The 17,346-nt window shown below is 33.3% G+C and overlaps 1 protein-coding gene across 1 annotated transcript in view; it reads left to right on the forward strand.

Moving 5' to 3' along the window:
* The window catches only part of SEMA3A (semaphorin 3A), a 224,422-nt gene extending 209,788 nt beyond the window's left edge, over window positions 1-14,634 (forward strand). Inside the window, exons 16-17 of the mRNA XM_024738433.1 lie at window positions 11,538-11,680; window positions 13,051-14,634. Of these exons, the coding sequence (XP_024594201.1) occupies window positions 11,538-11,680; window positions 13,051-13,506 (599 nt within the window). The 3' untranslated portion in view covers window positions 13,507-14,634. The remainder of the gene's footprint in view (window positions 1-11,537; window positions 11,681-13,050) is intronic.
* Window positions 14,635-17,346: the final 2,712 nt, after the last annotated feature.

The raw sequence follows: 17,346 nt of genomic DNA on the forward strand, positions 1-17,346 counted from the left end.
TTTACTAATTCTGTGTGTAGAACATTCATGGTTCATGAATGTTAAGAAAGAAAACACACTGTACGAATAGCACCCAGCAACATTCCAAAACCTAGTTGACTTTCTGAAAGTCCCTGTGTGTATCCTACATGTACTGGTATGTGATTCATGAATGTCCGCACAGTTGTTTGGGGGATGCCAATACAGGAGACAGGTAGCCACAAATTGGGCCTATATTTTGAATTCATTTTGCTTGCAAAATTTCCTTATCTGTTATTTGTTTTCCTGTCTGTTATCGCTCTCATTATAAAAAAAAATACCACTAGATTGGAGCATATACGTTTTTGTCTTTATACGGATTTAGTGCATTGTTGACACATCCTCATTTAATTTTTCGGATGGCATATTTCAATTGGACAACAAAATATCCACTAGTTTTCCATTTATTTCATGTAGAAATATTGAATTATGATCAGCAGCTTTTCAACAATACAGCATTATGAAATATTCCTTTTATTAAAGAGTATATTTGCTTAGATATAGAGAGGCTAATGTTAACTAACTAGAAGTAAGAGAAACAAGATGATGTAAGTAGAGCTCATTTCCAGTCGGATTTAATCTCCATGTCAATATGGACCTTGCTATTTTGCTCACTTTTTTATCTCTAGGTCTGTAACAGTTGCAATATTGTGAATATTGTAGATATTTAATAAATATTTGTTGAATGAATTGTCTAAAAATTTCAAGCTATAGCATAATACTTACAAACTTTTGTTTCTCAATAGAGATTTGATCTAAATAGCATCCATTATTTATTGTGAAAATGATTTGTCATACATTGTTATTAATACCATTGTATTCAGAAGTGGAATCTTTAAGAAATATCATAAACCAATTAACTAATAAATTATAGTTGCAAACCACTTTATGTAGGATACCGTGCTATGTTTTAAAGATTGCTAGAGAAATATATATATATATATATATATATATCTTATTAATACATCCATTTTTTTTAGCAATCAGTCCCTTCATAGACCCAGTTAGTGTTTTTTCAAAGTGACATATATGCTGGAATTATGAGTGTACATATATACAAGGAAAAGTTGACCGAAGTCATACTTCTTTTTAAAGTGAGGCTGTGGATAAATAAATATTATTAACAGTTGAATGAATGGGCTTTGGAGAGTGCTTCAGATTTTAAAGTTATGTTTTGATGAAATTAGAGTGGTGCAACCCTATAAACTTTGGGAATATAGAATTGCTTAGCTGTAGAAAGTAAAATGAATGTGAATAACTTTTTTCTTCTGATTCTTCAGTTGGAATGAATACTGTAGGGAGGAAAAATAATTTCTGTGTTTCAATGTTACTGAGTCTGTGTGTGTGTATAAAAACAACCCCAAGTAGATGCTTGTGATATATGGGAGGAAATGGTAAAATAGTTCAAGAAGCTCTGCAGTAGTAAAAACATTCCCTATTTTGAAGGCCTCTTTATTCCTTGTCTGCTTGTCTTGCTAATTGACCAAACATAAAAAATATACACCATAGATTACAGTAAATTTCAAATGTTTGGAAACTAAGTCAGACATTCCCATATGGTCAGACTGAGTCTTACCATTAGGAATCAGTGAATTATCTTGGAATAGGTGATGTCAATCTTTGACAGTAAAATGGGCAGAAATCCAGAGCTCAGCCCTATTAAATCATGTATGTTGCCTTGCTAATGTCCCGTCTCACATTGAATAAAATATATGTGCTCATATGGAAACATATAAAGATATGAGATGTTTTCACAGAAACTGCTAAGCAACCTGAAGCCAATTATACACTTCAGGACCATCAGTTCCAGCTGTAATGGTAAACATATTGTGTAAAACTCTATATTTTACATCTCCTGAGGTTTTAATAGAGGGACTGTATAAAATAACTCAGAATTAAGGTGGAAGACATTTCACTCTCGATGAAACCTTTAACACTTACTCAGTGCTCTGTTCGCTCTCTTGTAAAGGCAGCGCTAATGGTGAGCTGGACCAGGTGAAACAGAAGAATCCAGCTCCACTTCCCCTTGGTGCAGCACACTCTCCCCCATCACTGGTAGCCTTTTGCCTTGGGAAATTTCAGTACAAAACCCTAAATATATCTGCTAGCAGATCTTCTTGTCTTCCCATTCACTCATACACAATGCTAACGAGAAACCTCCAGTATGTTCCCTTTCCTAAAATAACTTGTGCACAGAATTGGAGCTTGTCTGACTTTGCATTCAAGAGCGTAAGTGGTTGAGTCAATTTACCTTTAAACTACCTCTCATTCTTCCTTCTTTACTAAACGAGCTGTATTATGATCTACATGTCCAGAAAGGAAAAAGCTATACCAGAAGTAACAATTTTTGAAAATTAACATCTTAGATATTTGTATCTTTGAAATATTTTATGTCCTAACTTCTACATTAATGCCATCATTGAATTTCACTTTGTAATAGTTCTCTTGGCTGTTCTACATATATGCATTTCCTTTCCAACAACCCACAGTAAAATGTTGGCAGAATTCAACCTTCTTCATTATCTCCACAACTAGTTCATCTCAATTTATGTCTTGGTTGGCATAATTTAAATGAAATCATTCCAAAATTGTTCCAAAATTTCATAAAATATCTCTGGCAGTGTCATCTTTATGGTGTGCAGAGCTATAAATTTAGTATTTTGGAGCAATGCTAATCTGGTCTGTGCTTTAGCTTCTATTATACATGTAGAAAATCCAACTATGAATCTGAGCATTTGGCCCCAAGAGAAGCCTCAAGATTTGATAGATGAGCTGATGTCAGTCCTAAAAAAAATCCCTAACTTTAATAAATTACCAAATTGTATCAAGTCTAAGACGTCACTGAATGTAAGATGCACCATTATTTTATGTACTGCTTGGAGAGAAAAACTGCCCAAAATGGACAATCTAATATATGGTCCCAGCATCAAGCCAGAACGCAATATGCTTCAGTATTGGCACAAAGGAGAAATAAATTCCCAACCGAAAGAAGATAGCAAAGAAATTGGCCTGTTTTACTCCTTGGACCACAAAGGTGGTCCTCATGAAGGTTTAATTTCTGAATTCACAAATAAATTCCCAACCGAAAGAAGATAGCAAAGAAATTTGCCTGTTTTACTCCTTGAACCACAAAGGTGGCCCTCATGAAGGTTTAATTTCTGAATTCACACCAACGGCGTGGACCAAAAGCTTCAGACAAAACTTTAATTTAAGGAGCTGTCAGCTTAGTAGGGTCTCACGTGTCTGGAAGAAGTAAGAAAAAATTATTTCTGGAAGAAAGCAACTTCAACTCAGATGGAGAACAACTGTAAGACATTCTGATATCAGAGATGTTAAATATAAAGGAGCATGCATCCTAGAATGAAATTATTATAGTAGTGTCTTCCATAACTTTTGTAAACCTTTTCTGAAACTGTTTTCACTGGAGAAAATCAATCCTCACCACAGTAGTCTTCTGACATTACGTTAGGCCAATAATCCATTTATTCATAGCACATGCACGCAAGACCTGCACACACAACCTGAATAAGAAGAAGAGGTTTCAAATATTTTGTGCTATCATTGTTCCTTATTAAAGCTTTTAAATACGTCATCAGAGATCACCCAATTTATACATCTATAATTTAACTGTTGTAAATGAAAAGTTCTTAAACATGCTGTATTTTTTAATTCCAAAACTTATAAGGAAAACATATTAAATAAAATACAAGGTGGTATTTTTATTATTGTTTATGGAAGGTTTCTACTTCAGCAAATGGGTGTTTTCCATCATCTGTCATATCTCTTCGGAAAATGTAAATTGAACATTAAAGTTCATGTTTCCTTATTTTTAAAGGTGTAAATTCACATGGTAATTTTACTCTGCCATGTAAATTATATGTGTTTTCTTGGTAAAGAATTTGCTATAAAGTCATGAAAATAAAACATATCAGACATTTAATATAAACTATATAGTACAGTAGATATCTTCATATTGGTGTTGCTTTTTAAAATAATTGAGTTTCAGCCCTCCCTATACTAAGAAGCATTGAGGCCTCTGATATCCCAAGATTATTAAGCACGTTATTAAAATGGCTTCATAGTTAACTTCAAAACATGTCAATTTAATTTGTGTATTTTAAATCAATATATACCTTACAAATAAGATACTAGCGATTCTTTCTACAATAATTACCTATGAACAATAAAATTAAAATATCCTAGTCATATCTCTCTGTTTATCCATCTGCCTATCTATACACTGACAAGAGCATTTTAACACAAATCCACAGGTATCTGTGAATTCAAGGAAAGCTGGAAACTCCTTGAATTGTAAAATTCCAAGTGTCGTATTCTGCTTGATAATTATTTCCCAGCACCAGAGACAGATCTTAATTTAGGGCATAAAACAAAATAGTTTAAAATTTAAATTTATTTTAGCAATTTGATAAATTATAAGTTTAAATGTTCTCTAAGGTTTCATTGATTGAGTCTTTTTTGCACTTGAGAAATAGATGTATTGAGCATATGGACTTTAATACATACGCACACATTTCTAGGCACATGTATGCATGCAAACTCACATGCAACGTTTACTGAGAAGCTAGCTGGTATAAGCATCACACAAAACACTGGAGAAATATTATACTAAGCATTATTGTGATGAATAAACAACTAGTACCCCTGTTATATAGCTGTAAATTTGTGTTAAGTGCACTACAGTATATAAGATTATTAAATCAGTTGTTAACCATCTTAATATTCAGTCAGGCCCAAAATATACATGAATGTCAAGGATGAATGTTAAGGATGAGTGAAACTTTTGTCTTCTTTTTATATTTTATTTTATTTATTTATTTATTTTTTTGCGATACGCGGGCCTCTCACTTTGTGGCCTCTCCCGTCGCGGAGCACAGTCTCCGGACAGGCAGGCTTAGTGGCCATGGCTCACGGGCCCAGCCGTTCTGCGGCATGTGGGATCTTCCCAGACTGGGGCACGAACCCGTGTCCCCTGCATCGGTAGGCGGACTCAACCACTGCGCCACCAGGGAAGCCCTTCTTTTTTAATTTTTAAATATTTTATAGCTTCCCAAGAGTTATTGATTCATCCATGAAATGCCTTTTCAGCTACTGCTACTTTAGGAAATATTTATTATTCATCCACTCGAAGTCAAATTAGAGTCTTTTCTATTTATAAAGTACCACTTGTATTTCTGGAGAAAATAATCAGAATCCAGTAAGAAAAATCTAAGTAATGTTGTTTAAAATAAGAAGTGCATATCTCCAGCTTTCTGTGTCACCATGAGTTGGTGGACAACATTTCCTTTCCTCCTTTGCTTGACCTTTTACATTGAATAATATTGGCAAAAAATTTACAGTGTAAAATATTAAAATTACAATGTGATGAAAACAAGTGGAATTAGATTTCTCTTTATGTAGTTTGACAACTAATTGAATTTGCTAAATATTTAAAATAATTTGCAATTATTTTCCCTCTCCCAAATTGTTCCATTATTTATGAAATTCAGCTTTTTAATAACCTAAAGGGTGAGAATATCAAAAATGACAGCAGACATCAAATAGTTGAATACATATATGGTTCACTACCTCACCTATCTCTGTCTTTTCTACATGAAATCAAATATCCTAAGGTTCTTACATTATTAGCATTTCAATCTTGGGAGACATTTATGGGGTTAAAATGGAGAGTGAAATAAATGGAAAGCTGAAATGTGATGCCTTCTGTTTCTGCTATATTGGAAGAGAATCAAATACTAAATAAGGCCTTTAGCAACGTGATATTTCTGGCCAAATGATGGATATCTTGACTTTTTATTGTTACAAAAGGAAGCAATTTATTTAACTTCTTTCTTTTCTCCCATTCTTTCTGGCTTATTAGCCTCATTTCATTTCCATAAATTATCCCACTGAAAGAGGAAATGGTTAATTGAAGATTGCTTCCTTAAAAACATTATTTCTTGTCACTAACAGCTGCAACATATTGTAATATGTGTTATTCAAACACACTGTGATGCTTTAAAAATAATTTTAATGTCCTCAATTATTTTGCTCTAACTATTCACTTCAACCCATAAGAATTCATTATGCCAATTTAACAACTCACCCTTCTTGTCTACTAGTAATATTCATGACAAAAGTTTGTATTCAGAATCATCGCTTTCTAAGTATGAAAAGTAGTTTTAAATTGATTACAATGAGATTGCTTTCTTTCTGGAAAAATTACTTATTGGCATAGACATCGTTTAGAGATATAGGTGTCCCTGGAGATATGAGAATACATTCATATAATTTCTCAAATATCTTTCTCTTCTTATTATCCCATATTTGAAATTTTTGATTTTGGAGTACACTTGATTAGTCATCATCATCTTCCACCATATCTCAAGTCAACTCTTATAACATTATAAAACTTAACAAATTTAGAAGACTTGAAATGTTTACAGTGCAATAATGTATTCTGTCATAATGAGGGTTATAAACCCTATACCATTTTTAATTGATTAAACTCTTAATCATTTATGTAATTATGATAACTCTGTGCCTTGAAAATGTCAAAGTTACGTGAGATTTCAGCTTTTAAATGCAGAGTAAACTGTTACCTAGATTTGCTATTCAGCAAACATCAGCTAAGGGTTTATGACTACCTTGTGCCCAAATTGTGGAACGCACAGTATGAGGGAGATAATCAGATTAATAAAAAATTGTAACAAATAAGACTACATGTGCTCTAAAGATACATGTAAAAAGAGATTTTTTGAAAGCACGGAAGAAGCAATACTTTTTTTGATACGGGTGAGAGAGCAGAATTGATGCTGGGAAGGAGTTCATAATTTGTCTCATTAGGGCTTCTCAATAAAGGATTTTAATTTTTGAATAAACAGTTGAAACTATCACAAGAACAGCAATAACAATAATATCACCTCACATATTTATGACTACCTCTGTATCCAGACAATGTACTATTATTTGTATGTAGATATATTTTAATAACAAAAAATATTTAAGGGGATTATAAAAAGTGTATGCTGTCTGTAATTGATAAGTGACCTAATATATTTCAGACAATTTGCAATTGTTTGATTAAAAGCAAAGATAGGATAAAGGCAGCAATAATGTCACACAGGCAAAGCAGATGTACTGACAGAGAACAAAACCAGGCATGTGACAAGAACATATTTACTAAGAAGTTACAAGGGTAAGACATAAATTTGTTTAATGGTTTTTTTCAGCCAATGTGGGGGGAGAAATATGATCAAGTGGTGAGTCACAAAGTTCATTAAAAAATTCAGTTGTTCAAGCGAATCTCAATAATTCCTAAAAAGTAACATTAGAAAAATTTCCCAAAGATGAACACCACAGTCAACAACATTGGGACATAAACACAGTGAGCGAATCCATAGAGTATTGCTTATGGGTTCCCTCAACATAGATCAGAGGGACCCCATTCAACAGGATTCAATAAAGTCAATTATGGGATTAACACAATGTGTTTCATGTAAACTGCTCTTGTTTCAACTATAATCCAGAGAGAGATTTTAGATTAGATTTACCTGTATGTGCAAGATTTCATATCCTTCAGGAAATCTTGAATCAACAGTGTTTTCTCAGGTGAGCTTTTGATTCATATTGTGTATTTATGAGTTCAACAGTGTATGCTCTGAAAAATACTTACAGTGCAGCTATATTCTGTGCCACCATTTCTATGCAGAGCTGTTTGCTTTAATAACAGTCAAAATGATAGTGTATTTGGCATCAAAAAAATTGAAAATCTAATAAGTTTACAAGTCAAGAATCAAAATGTTGTTCCTGTTGGTTAAATTTTTTTTTTGAGAGAAAGAGAGGGCAAGAATGAGACAGAGATGGGGGTAAAGGGGTTATGGGGGGGAAGAGAGGAGGGAGAAAAGAAGAGAGAGAAAAACATATTGTTATTAGACCCCTAATGTTTCCTGTGTTGTACAAAATTTACTCAAGTGGTTGGGATAGAAGGGTCAGAAAAGGGAATGAATATTTACTGAGTGCCTTCCAGTAGTCTATTGGGTGTAAGATCGGCTGCAAGGACATATTGCACAACGTGGGGAATATAGCCAATATTTGGTAATAACTGTAAATGGAGTGTAACTGGTAAGAATTGTATAAAAATAAATTTAAAATTAAATAAGATATTTTTTGAGTATCTGTTTATAAGGTATCAGGTGTGGAGAAATTAACAGGAAAAATGTTTACAGGGTGTGACGTCAAAGCACCCAAATATATGAATGCTTGGCTGAGGCCACTTTAAATGAAAGTTCTGGTCCTAAATTAAAAGTTGCTGATGATAGAAACATTCTACTGCAGAGGAATTAAGAGAAACAAGTGTATTCAAAGGATATTTAGTTTCTTCAATTTTTTGGCAGTCGCAGAATCTAACAGAACATACAGTAGGAGACTCTCAAACCAAAAAATACTGCATACTAAGACTGATAGTTAATATGACAGGACTTTTAGCTTCACTGCTTACTAACTAGAAGATTTTGTTTTGCTTTCAATTTCGACAAAGGAGAGAAAGAAAGGGCCAACTTAGAGGGGGATGAATCCTTAACGTATTGGCAAGAGTAGTTATTAAGACACCAAGACAGTGAACCAAATTCACCAGTTGTGCTTCTTATTCAGGTGGGAAAGTATCTGAATGTCATGATATTTCTTGAAGTCCATGGCCTATTGCTATATTAAACCAAAAACAACTTGGTATAAATTTATTAGATTCTACTATAGATAAGTAACAGATGAATATTTTTTAAATTCAGGAAACATTTACCACTAAGAGAATTCTTTTCTTTAATGGGCTTTGGGAAACATTTGCTGTCACCAGAGATCTTGGAGAGAAACTAAAAACTAAGTAGATTTCCCAAGACTCTAGAGGTGACAGAAAGCTCTCTGTGGATCAATTAGAATGATTAAATTAATTGAGAAGACAAACAGTGACTTTTTTGAAAATGTACCTAATAGATGTTTCATTTATATTAAGCTCTATTATTTCTTATTATACAAGTTACATTGCTTTTCTTATCTGAGTATCAACTAATGTACTGAAGGATTTATACAGCTCTCTATGTTTGAGAGCAGTAACTTATTTATACCTTAGATTTCTATAGATATCTATAGTAACTTGGACAAATTAGATGAGAGACAAGTATTATCATAAATTTCTACAAGAAAACTAGACCTGAGAGGCATGGCTGGCAAGACAGAAGATACTGGTGGATAACCATACTGTTTGTCTCTAAATCCAGCTGATTTTTTTCTGTGTTATCATGCTGTCATATATCTTATAATTTAGTAATATGTAGATATTGAATGAAAAGTTACTTCCTAAAAGTAATAGGATTTCTTTTTTTAATTAAATATTTTTTTATGTTTTTATTTTATTGGAATCAGAACACAACATGAAATCCACCCTCTTAACAAAATTTGAAGTATTGTTCACTGTAGGCATAATGTTGTATAGCAGATCTCAAGATCTCATTTATCTTGCATAACTAAAATGTTATGCCCATTGACTAGCAACTCCCCATTTCCCTTCCCCCCCCCACCCCATAGCAACCACCATTCTACTGTCTGCTTTTACGAGTATTTACTACTTTAAATACTTCATCTAAGTGGAATCATGCAGTATTTGGTTTTCTGTGACTGGCCTATTTCACTTAGCATGTCTGCAAGTTTCATCCATGTTGTTGCATATTGCAGAATTTCCACCTTTTTTCAGGTTGCATAATATTACAAGTAAAATAATTTCTAAATCAAATAAGTTTAAACTGCACAACCATTAGCAGAAAAATAAATGCACTCTATGTAAACTCTAAAGACCTCTGTGACAAGGCATTCTAATTATTCATGGTAGCTCCTGAATCACAGATCTCCCAGCTCGTGTTGGACATAGACACTCAATTCATCTCTATCCAAGGAAGCAGATGTCTTGCAAACTAGCATGGCAACATGTGCCATATCTATTCAATCAAAGATATACTAATAATTTCAGAGGGAAAAGAAAAATACTACCATAGTGCATGTATATATTGACACGCAGATATACATATCTCCAACATGAAATAAACTGTGACTTGGAATCAGTTAAATATTGTTTCTTTACATTTCAGTCATTTCCTGTTTTTTATTATTTCTAGAGTATTGCTCTTTTAAATAAGAAGAGACAGATACTTCCTAATATTAGAAGAGTTTTGTTTCACACCTAGAACAATAAAGGAAAAAGCACTGGGACTGACATCCCTGGAGATAGCAAATGCAGGCAGAAGGTTGACTATAGGTAGGGTGAGAATAGGAGATGATGGCCATAGGCTGTGTATGGGAATTGGAAGGAAGCAGGATTTTGGAAAGTTTTAAACTTAGAGCAAATCATACTGTCTGTGACAGACAGAAGTACTCAGATTGTTATAACAAGAGTAAAACTGTCAAAGTGATGCAAAAAAGGGGGAAACATTTTTTTAATTAAAAATCTAGCTGAGTTTGAAGAAGAAAGCAAAAATTTTTCATCTGTCTACACTGTCAGCCCTCTGTGCATGTGAAAATATATTTATTATTTTCTAAAGTAATTTAATGAGTTCCAGATTGTACAGGATGTCATAATGGAAACAGGATTAAACAAGATAACAAGGAGTTTTTCTTCTCTAAATGAGTTTTACCTAGACACCCCGTGTCGTACTTTTGATCTTAACTGTGTTTCATTTACCACATTGAAGGAGGTTACATAAAGGGTAAAATAATAGAAACTTAATCAGGAAACAATTTCGTATTGCTCCATTTTATTACGTACTCTTGCCATATTCTTTAGCCTAATTCTTGAAAATAATAAAAGATGTGTCATTTTAAAATAAGGACAATTGAAACCACATTGCATTATAATTGTGCGTCTTTCTTCTGAACCATCCCAAACATTTCACACCAGTTGATCTTCAGATCAAACTTGTGGATTATTTAAGGGTTGTTGGTGGGGAGTATAAACTTCCTGAACTCTACCTTCTGTAAAGTACTAGATAAATATTACTGGCTGGTAAATTTAATTTTACAGATGAAAAACAAACACAAAAAGGCAAAATTAAGTTCTCAGAAATGGACTCTTATTTCCAAAAACCCAATCGAATAACTTTTCTGCTGGAGAATTGTGGCAGAAATTCACTGGCACCATTAGTCAGGGCATAGAGTTTTACAATGAAAATAATATCTTGGAGAGTATTATCATGGCATATAAATGTATAGCTATACTGCACACATGACTGATTTTGTTAATGTAATGCTATTTTCTGGTAGACAAATCTCTGTATATGCTTTATATAACCCATACTGAAATAGTCTATTTAGTAGACACTTGAATTCTGAAACCTTGTCATTTCTGTCATCTTCAATCAAATTGGAAAAGACTTCCAACTTGGCAACAAATTCATCTCCTGAATTTCTGAATAAATACTTTGGAAAGTTGAGTTTACTTCTCTAACATTTTCTCATTTCATTTCCTCATCACCGGCCAGATAATCACCATGGCCACAGCTTTGAAGAAAGAATCATCTATGGAGTAGAAAATAGTAGCACGTTCCTGGAATGCAGTCCAAAATCACAGCGAGCTCTGGTCTATTGGCAATTCCAGAGGCGAAATGAAGAGCGAAAAGAAGAGGTATAGGAAAGAAACTGCCTGGATTAATTCTATATGACATATGCTGTTAAGTGACCCCAGCATGGTTGACTTGAGAGGGGAAAAAAAAGTAGTGAATATTTATTCTTTTCTTAACATACCAATACTCATTCATTAAACAAGTATTCATTGAAGGCTGATTTTATGACAGGCTTTGTGATAGGAGTTAGAGAAACAAAGGTGAACTGGTAAGAGTTTTGTCTCATTAGCTGTTTGGGGATATATTTTAGAGACTTCTTTTTTCTTCCTGGAGTTATCTACAAAACAATTATGTTATCTACATTCATATACAAGAAAAAAATCTAATCCTTCTACTAATTTTAACTTTTGTTCTTAATTCTCTCCAAACATGTTTTCCTTTCTCCATTAACTTCCTCCTCAAATGGGAAGGGGCAGTTAAGGGAAAGGAGTAGTAGATTTTGGATAAAGGATCTGAGGTCCAGTTATGAACTCTGATGTGAACTGTGCATGTAGTTTCACACAAATCTTCCTCCTCTGTGGATCCATTTATTCCTCTGTAAAATTTTAAAAAATACATACATAGAAAATCTCAGTGAGTACTCTGAGCCTTTAAAACTTTTTAAAAAGTGTTAAATAGGGTAACCATAGTATGTAGGTGATTTGTGAATGTACAATGTGCAGACAATTTTACAAACATAATCTGAATGTAGAAGTAAAAGTCCTTCTGTTATCTCTTTTGACAGTTGAAGCAGTCTTCAAACATGTAATCACATCATATAAATGTTAAGGTTGATTTTATATATTACCAGCTGTGGCTTTCAGAGGTCTCTTTTGTAAACTGTATGCAAAATAAAAGTGAGGTTAGACATATTAAATAGCCTATCTTCGTGTCACATCTAAGACTTAGGAAATTGAATAAATAAGCATGCAATCCCATGTTTTTTCTGGTTGCTCAACTGCTGAACTTATTCTGTTTTTCAAACCTTATTATAAATTTATTCTAATGCTGCATTGTTTTCTAGTATCATGTTCCTATATTTCCAATTCCAACATTCAATGTTAACTTTCTCCTATATTTATATAGCTTATTTCAAATTTATAAAGTATATCTTTGTCCTTTCATCCCATTATCTTGGTTACTTTAAATTATTATGAGAAATTCTATTAAGACAATAGACAGCAATGTTTTGCAGTGCTTCTTAAAAACAATTGGAAGAAATGTATAACTCTTTTCCCTGATAGGAAAATGCAGTCATTTCTCTTAAACTAGAAATTTTATTAACTGTGAAAATGTGTCTCAGTACACAGTCTAAATTTCTGCTGAGACAGAGTTTTGGAGCCTGTATTTCTTGTAAGTATGTATGATTTTACTACATCTTGTCTTTTGCTAGATCAGAGTGGATGATCATATCATTAGGACCGAACAAGGCCTTCTATTGCGTAGTCTGCAGCGGAAGGATTCAGGCAATTACCTCTGTCATGCCGTGGAACACGGATTCATGCAAACCCTTCTTAAAGTGACCCTGGAAGTCATCGACACGGAGCACTTGGAAGAACTTCTTCATAAAGATGATGATGGAGATGGCTCTAAGACCAAAGAAATTTCCAACAGCATGACACCTAGCCAGAAGGTCTGGTACAGAGACTTCATGCAACTCATCAACCACCCCAACCTGAACACAATGGATGAGTTCTGCGAACAAGTTTGGAAAAGGGACCGAAAACAGCGTCGGCAAAGGCCAGGACATACCCAAGGGAACAGTAACAAATGGAAGCACTTACAGGAAAATAAGAAAGGTAGAAACAGGAGGACCCACGAATTTGAGAGGGCACCCAGGAGTGTCTGAGCTGCGTTACCTCTAGAAACCTCAAACAAGTAGAAACTTGCCTAGACAATAACTGGAAAAAATGCAATATACATGAACTTTTTTCATGGCATTATGTGGATGTTTACAATGGTGGGAAGTGCACCTGAGTTCCACCAATTATAAATTAAGTCCATGAGTAACTTTACTAACAGATTTTCTTCCTAATACCAACACTTAATAGAGGTCAGGTGAATGCAGATGTTCACACTAGTGACTTAATGTTTCCTATGAGATTTCACTATACAGGTTTTGCTTTCTTCTTTGCCTGAGAAATAAAAATGTCATTTGCCATGTTGCCATCTAAAGAAGAAAAACTGCATCAGCAAAGCCATTTTATTGAACTAGAAGTTTTAAACTGCATGGATTTACTAAGCTGATGAATATTCCAAAACACTGTTGGATTCAAGGATATTTTTTGTCTACCAGCACTCGTGTTTATATGTACCGGAGGAGTAAAATGATACTGAATTAAACGGTCTGTGGAAATACGAAAAACATAAACCAACCATCATCCAGAAGAAAAATGGAATACACTGATCTACTACTGATGTCTTCTTCCAGCTTTGATCTAAAGATGTATTTTATTAAAACTATAATTTAAATGTACCATGACAAATATGCAGAAAAAATAAGCTCTTTTCTAAGCTAGATTAGGTTTTTGTCTTACAATTATTGTGCTATGTAGTTTTTTGTTTTTAAAAACTCCGATTGTGTGCTGCTTTTTTTAAAACGTTTTCAGTTTTGCAAGAGGAATAACCAATATTGTCCTAGAAACATATATACATCATTAACAACTAATTCCTAAAATCTGGATATAAATTATGCTTTATTTCTCTGAGGAATTAAAAAAAACCACTTCCCCTTCTTCAAATATTATCTAAATTAATTAGAACCTGCATAATGTTCTTAGAAAAACAGAGCATTTAACCCGAAAAAAAAAGAGAAGAAAGAAATAGATTTGTAAATGCATTTTCTTGTACCTAATGGATCAACAAAGAGAAAAGGAACTGCATATTTCGTGCAAATAGTAAGCATTGGTTTAATGTTAATAGAAAATGTCTTAATTCTGCGCTTGAATTCCTGCCTGATATTTGAGACATAAAAACTCTCATGACTCCATTTGGAATTGTATCTGTCACTTAATTTTTTTGAGAAGAGGGAGATCAGTAATATTCAGAACAACCTCCTAAAAGCAAATTTCCCAACTCTGTTTACATTTTTATCAGCTGCCTCTTATCTCACCTTGTTTAAGACAATTATCTGTCTAAAGAACACATGACTCTTTTCAGGTCAATGGGAGTGACTTATACAAACTATTTTCCAGGACACGGCTCACACTTAAAACATGTAAAGCTCTTTGTCTCCTGCAACAACTTATAAAATAAGATAAAAGATTATTAATTAAGGGCTTGCCTGCTTCATTGTCCTAAGATGATTCTTTGAGAATCATTGACTTCAAGATGTATAAGACCTTCAGCATTGCAATGCAGTTTTGCACTGCACTCATCTTTCCAAGAATCCCTCTCTGGGTCCTTCGTCACACACAAAAATGCAAAGGAAACATCTTATTGCTAATTAATGAAAGCAGCACTGAAATTCTAACGCTAGCTGTCTTGGGATTCTAATTAACTCAGCATTAATTTCTCACCTCAGACTAGAGTGAATTTTTTTTGAATTCTCTATCAGCTGAAATATTCACAGATGGAAGCTCATGTTTCAGTTTTAATGATTACTTTGAATAAATGATTTTTTGACGTTTGTTTCAATGGGAGCCTAAAAATATTCTACATTCAATTTTAGGCTCCAATGATTAATACAATGTTACTTTTAGAAGTACATCCTCAAATGGTAGCTAAATTTTAAATTATTTGAAGGACAGACTCCTGTAGAGGAAAAAAAAAAAATGAGATATAAATCAAAAAACCAAGAGTGCTCCAAAAATAGGTCATTTAAAAATTTCTCATAGAGTATCTTAACTGTACTAAAATTCGGTGTTGCATTTTATTCTAAATTTGCAGCTGAAACAAATTTATTTGCAATAACAGAAGTATCTTATTATTAGTCCTCAAAAATAAAAGATTTGAAGGGGTAGAGATTGTATAACTTCAGGGATGCCTTCCAATATCTGAATGCATTTTGTTTAGCATTATGAAATACCCATAGAAAGAATGTGTAGATTTCAACTAACAGAAACAAAAACAAATCCACTGACATGTCTTTATAAATCAGGTCTAAGTTTTCGAAGAAAATTATAGATATAACATGCAGGTAAATAAGTCTTATTACAGTCATAATCTGCCAATGGGTATTGAGGTGGGCAGTTTGCACAAAAAGTAATTAATGTCCCATTTAATTCAGTTTCAATAGACTTTGGCTTATGCATGTATCATCAGAGTTGAAACTTTGTTAAGAGACTCATGTGACCTTGAACAGATTATTACAGCAATCTTAAAATAGGAAAAAGGTACAGCACAGCAGAGAAATTATGGCCCAGTTGAAATCAAATGCAAAATGTAAATGTACACTTACTGCTACATTTTATGTATTATTTAGTGATTTTCAGTGGTATGTGTTTAATATTTTTGCTACCTACACATTAGGCAACAGAGATGTACATAATTTTGAAAAGAAGAGGAAGGACAGTGTAAAATGCAACTTTTTGTAGGTACTCCATTTCAGTGTGTTCAACATCATCCTAAAATGCAAGATTTTCCCACATAGGTAACAAGGTGGCTTATGTGCTATTTAAGGGCAGAAGCTGTGTGCCCATTCAATCAGCATGTTTTTTTGCCAGGTAGTAAATACGTTCCATATCTGTATTTATCGTTGCATTTCAGATGGGAACTAGAAAACTGGAGAGAAAAATGTAATGAAACTGCTGCTGTAAATTATTCCTTTTAGCATGTATTCAGTTGCTAAATACACATTTCTTCAAAATATTTGAATTCAGATGTCTTTACTATTCCATGTAGCATATAGTGTCAAGGAACATAAGTTTAGAAAAGGTTGAGAACCAAAGTCAGGTTGCTAGCAGATTTCTTCGTTGTAGTCATCTGTAAACTGGGCTCTATACTTATGGAGATGATGTGAATTTAATGCCCTTTAAACTAAATACTGTTATTTTATGCCATACTTAAAAAGCAAATATGGGGATGAAATTCTATAGTGTGTCATTATCATAATCAGTTTGGTTTCATTCTGGATCTGCAAAGACGCCTGGTAATTGTTATTGAAGTTGCCTATCCTGAAGGTCATAAACAAGCATTTTATTAATATGGAGTGATTAGTATAACATTTTGAAATCTTTGTTTTATGAATTCATTTTTTAAACACAATCTGCATTCACTTTAATGGTAATCTATCAGGTTTCATGGCTTCAAAGACACACTTAACAAATAGGATTCAACATCAATGTTATAATGTGTTAGAGATAAATTGGCCTAATGCCAAAGATATCCATGCTTTTTAATTTTGTTTGTAATAATTATTTAAAGTCAATATTAATATTTGCAAAATACATGTTTCCATAAAGAAGAAAACATTTTTCAAAAAGTCTGCAAAATCCTATTAGTTTGATTTGTAACAATTTTTATAGTAATTAATTAAAGAAACATACTTTTTAAAGTTAATATACTAAGAGGACCTATACATGAAAGAGAGAAAGAAGCCACAGAAATGGTGCCTCATATAGTATGTCCATTTTCACAGTCAACCTGATCAAAGAAGACAGCTTGGTTTTCATTTCAAACATGCAAGCACACACAGGCAGAGGCAGAGGTACCAAATCAAACTAAACTAAAAAAAAAAAAAAAAAAAAAA

Source organism: Neophocaena asiaeorientalis, unplaced genomic scaffold (genome assembly GCF_003031525.2).
Source record: "Neophocaena asiaeorientalis asiaeorientalis breed wild unplaced genomic scaffold, Neophocaena_asiaeorientalis_V1.1 scaffold89, whole genome shotgun sequence".
In the NCBI taxonomy this organism is placed as follows: domain Eukaryota; kingdom Metazoa; phylum Chordata; class Mammalia; order Artiodactyla; family Phocoenidae; genus Neophocaena; species Neophocaena asiaeorientalis.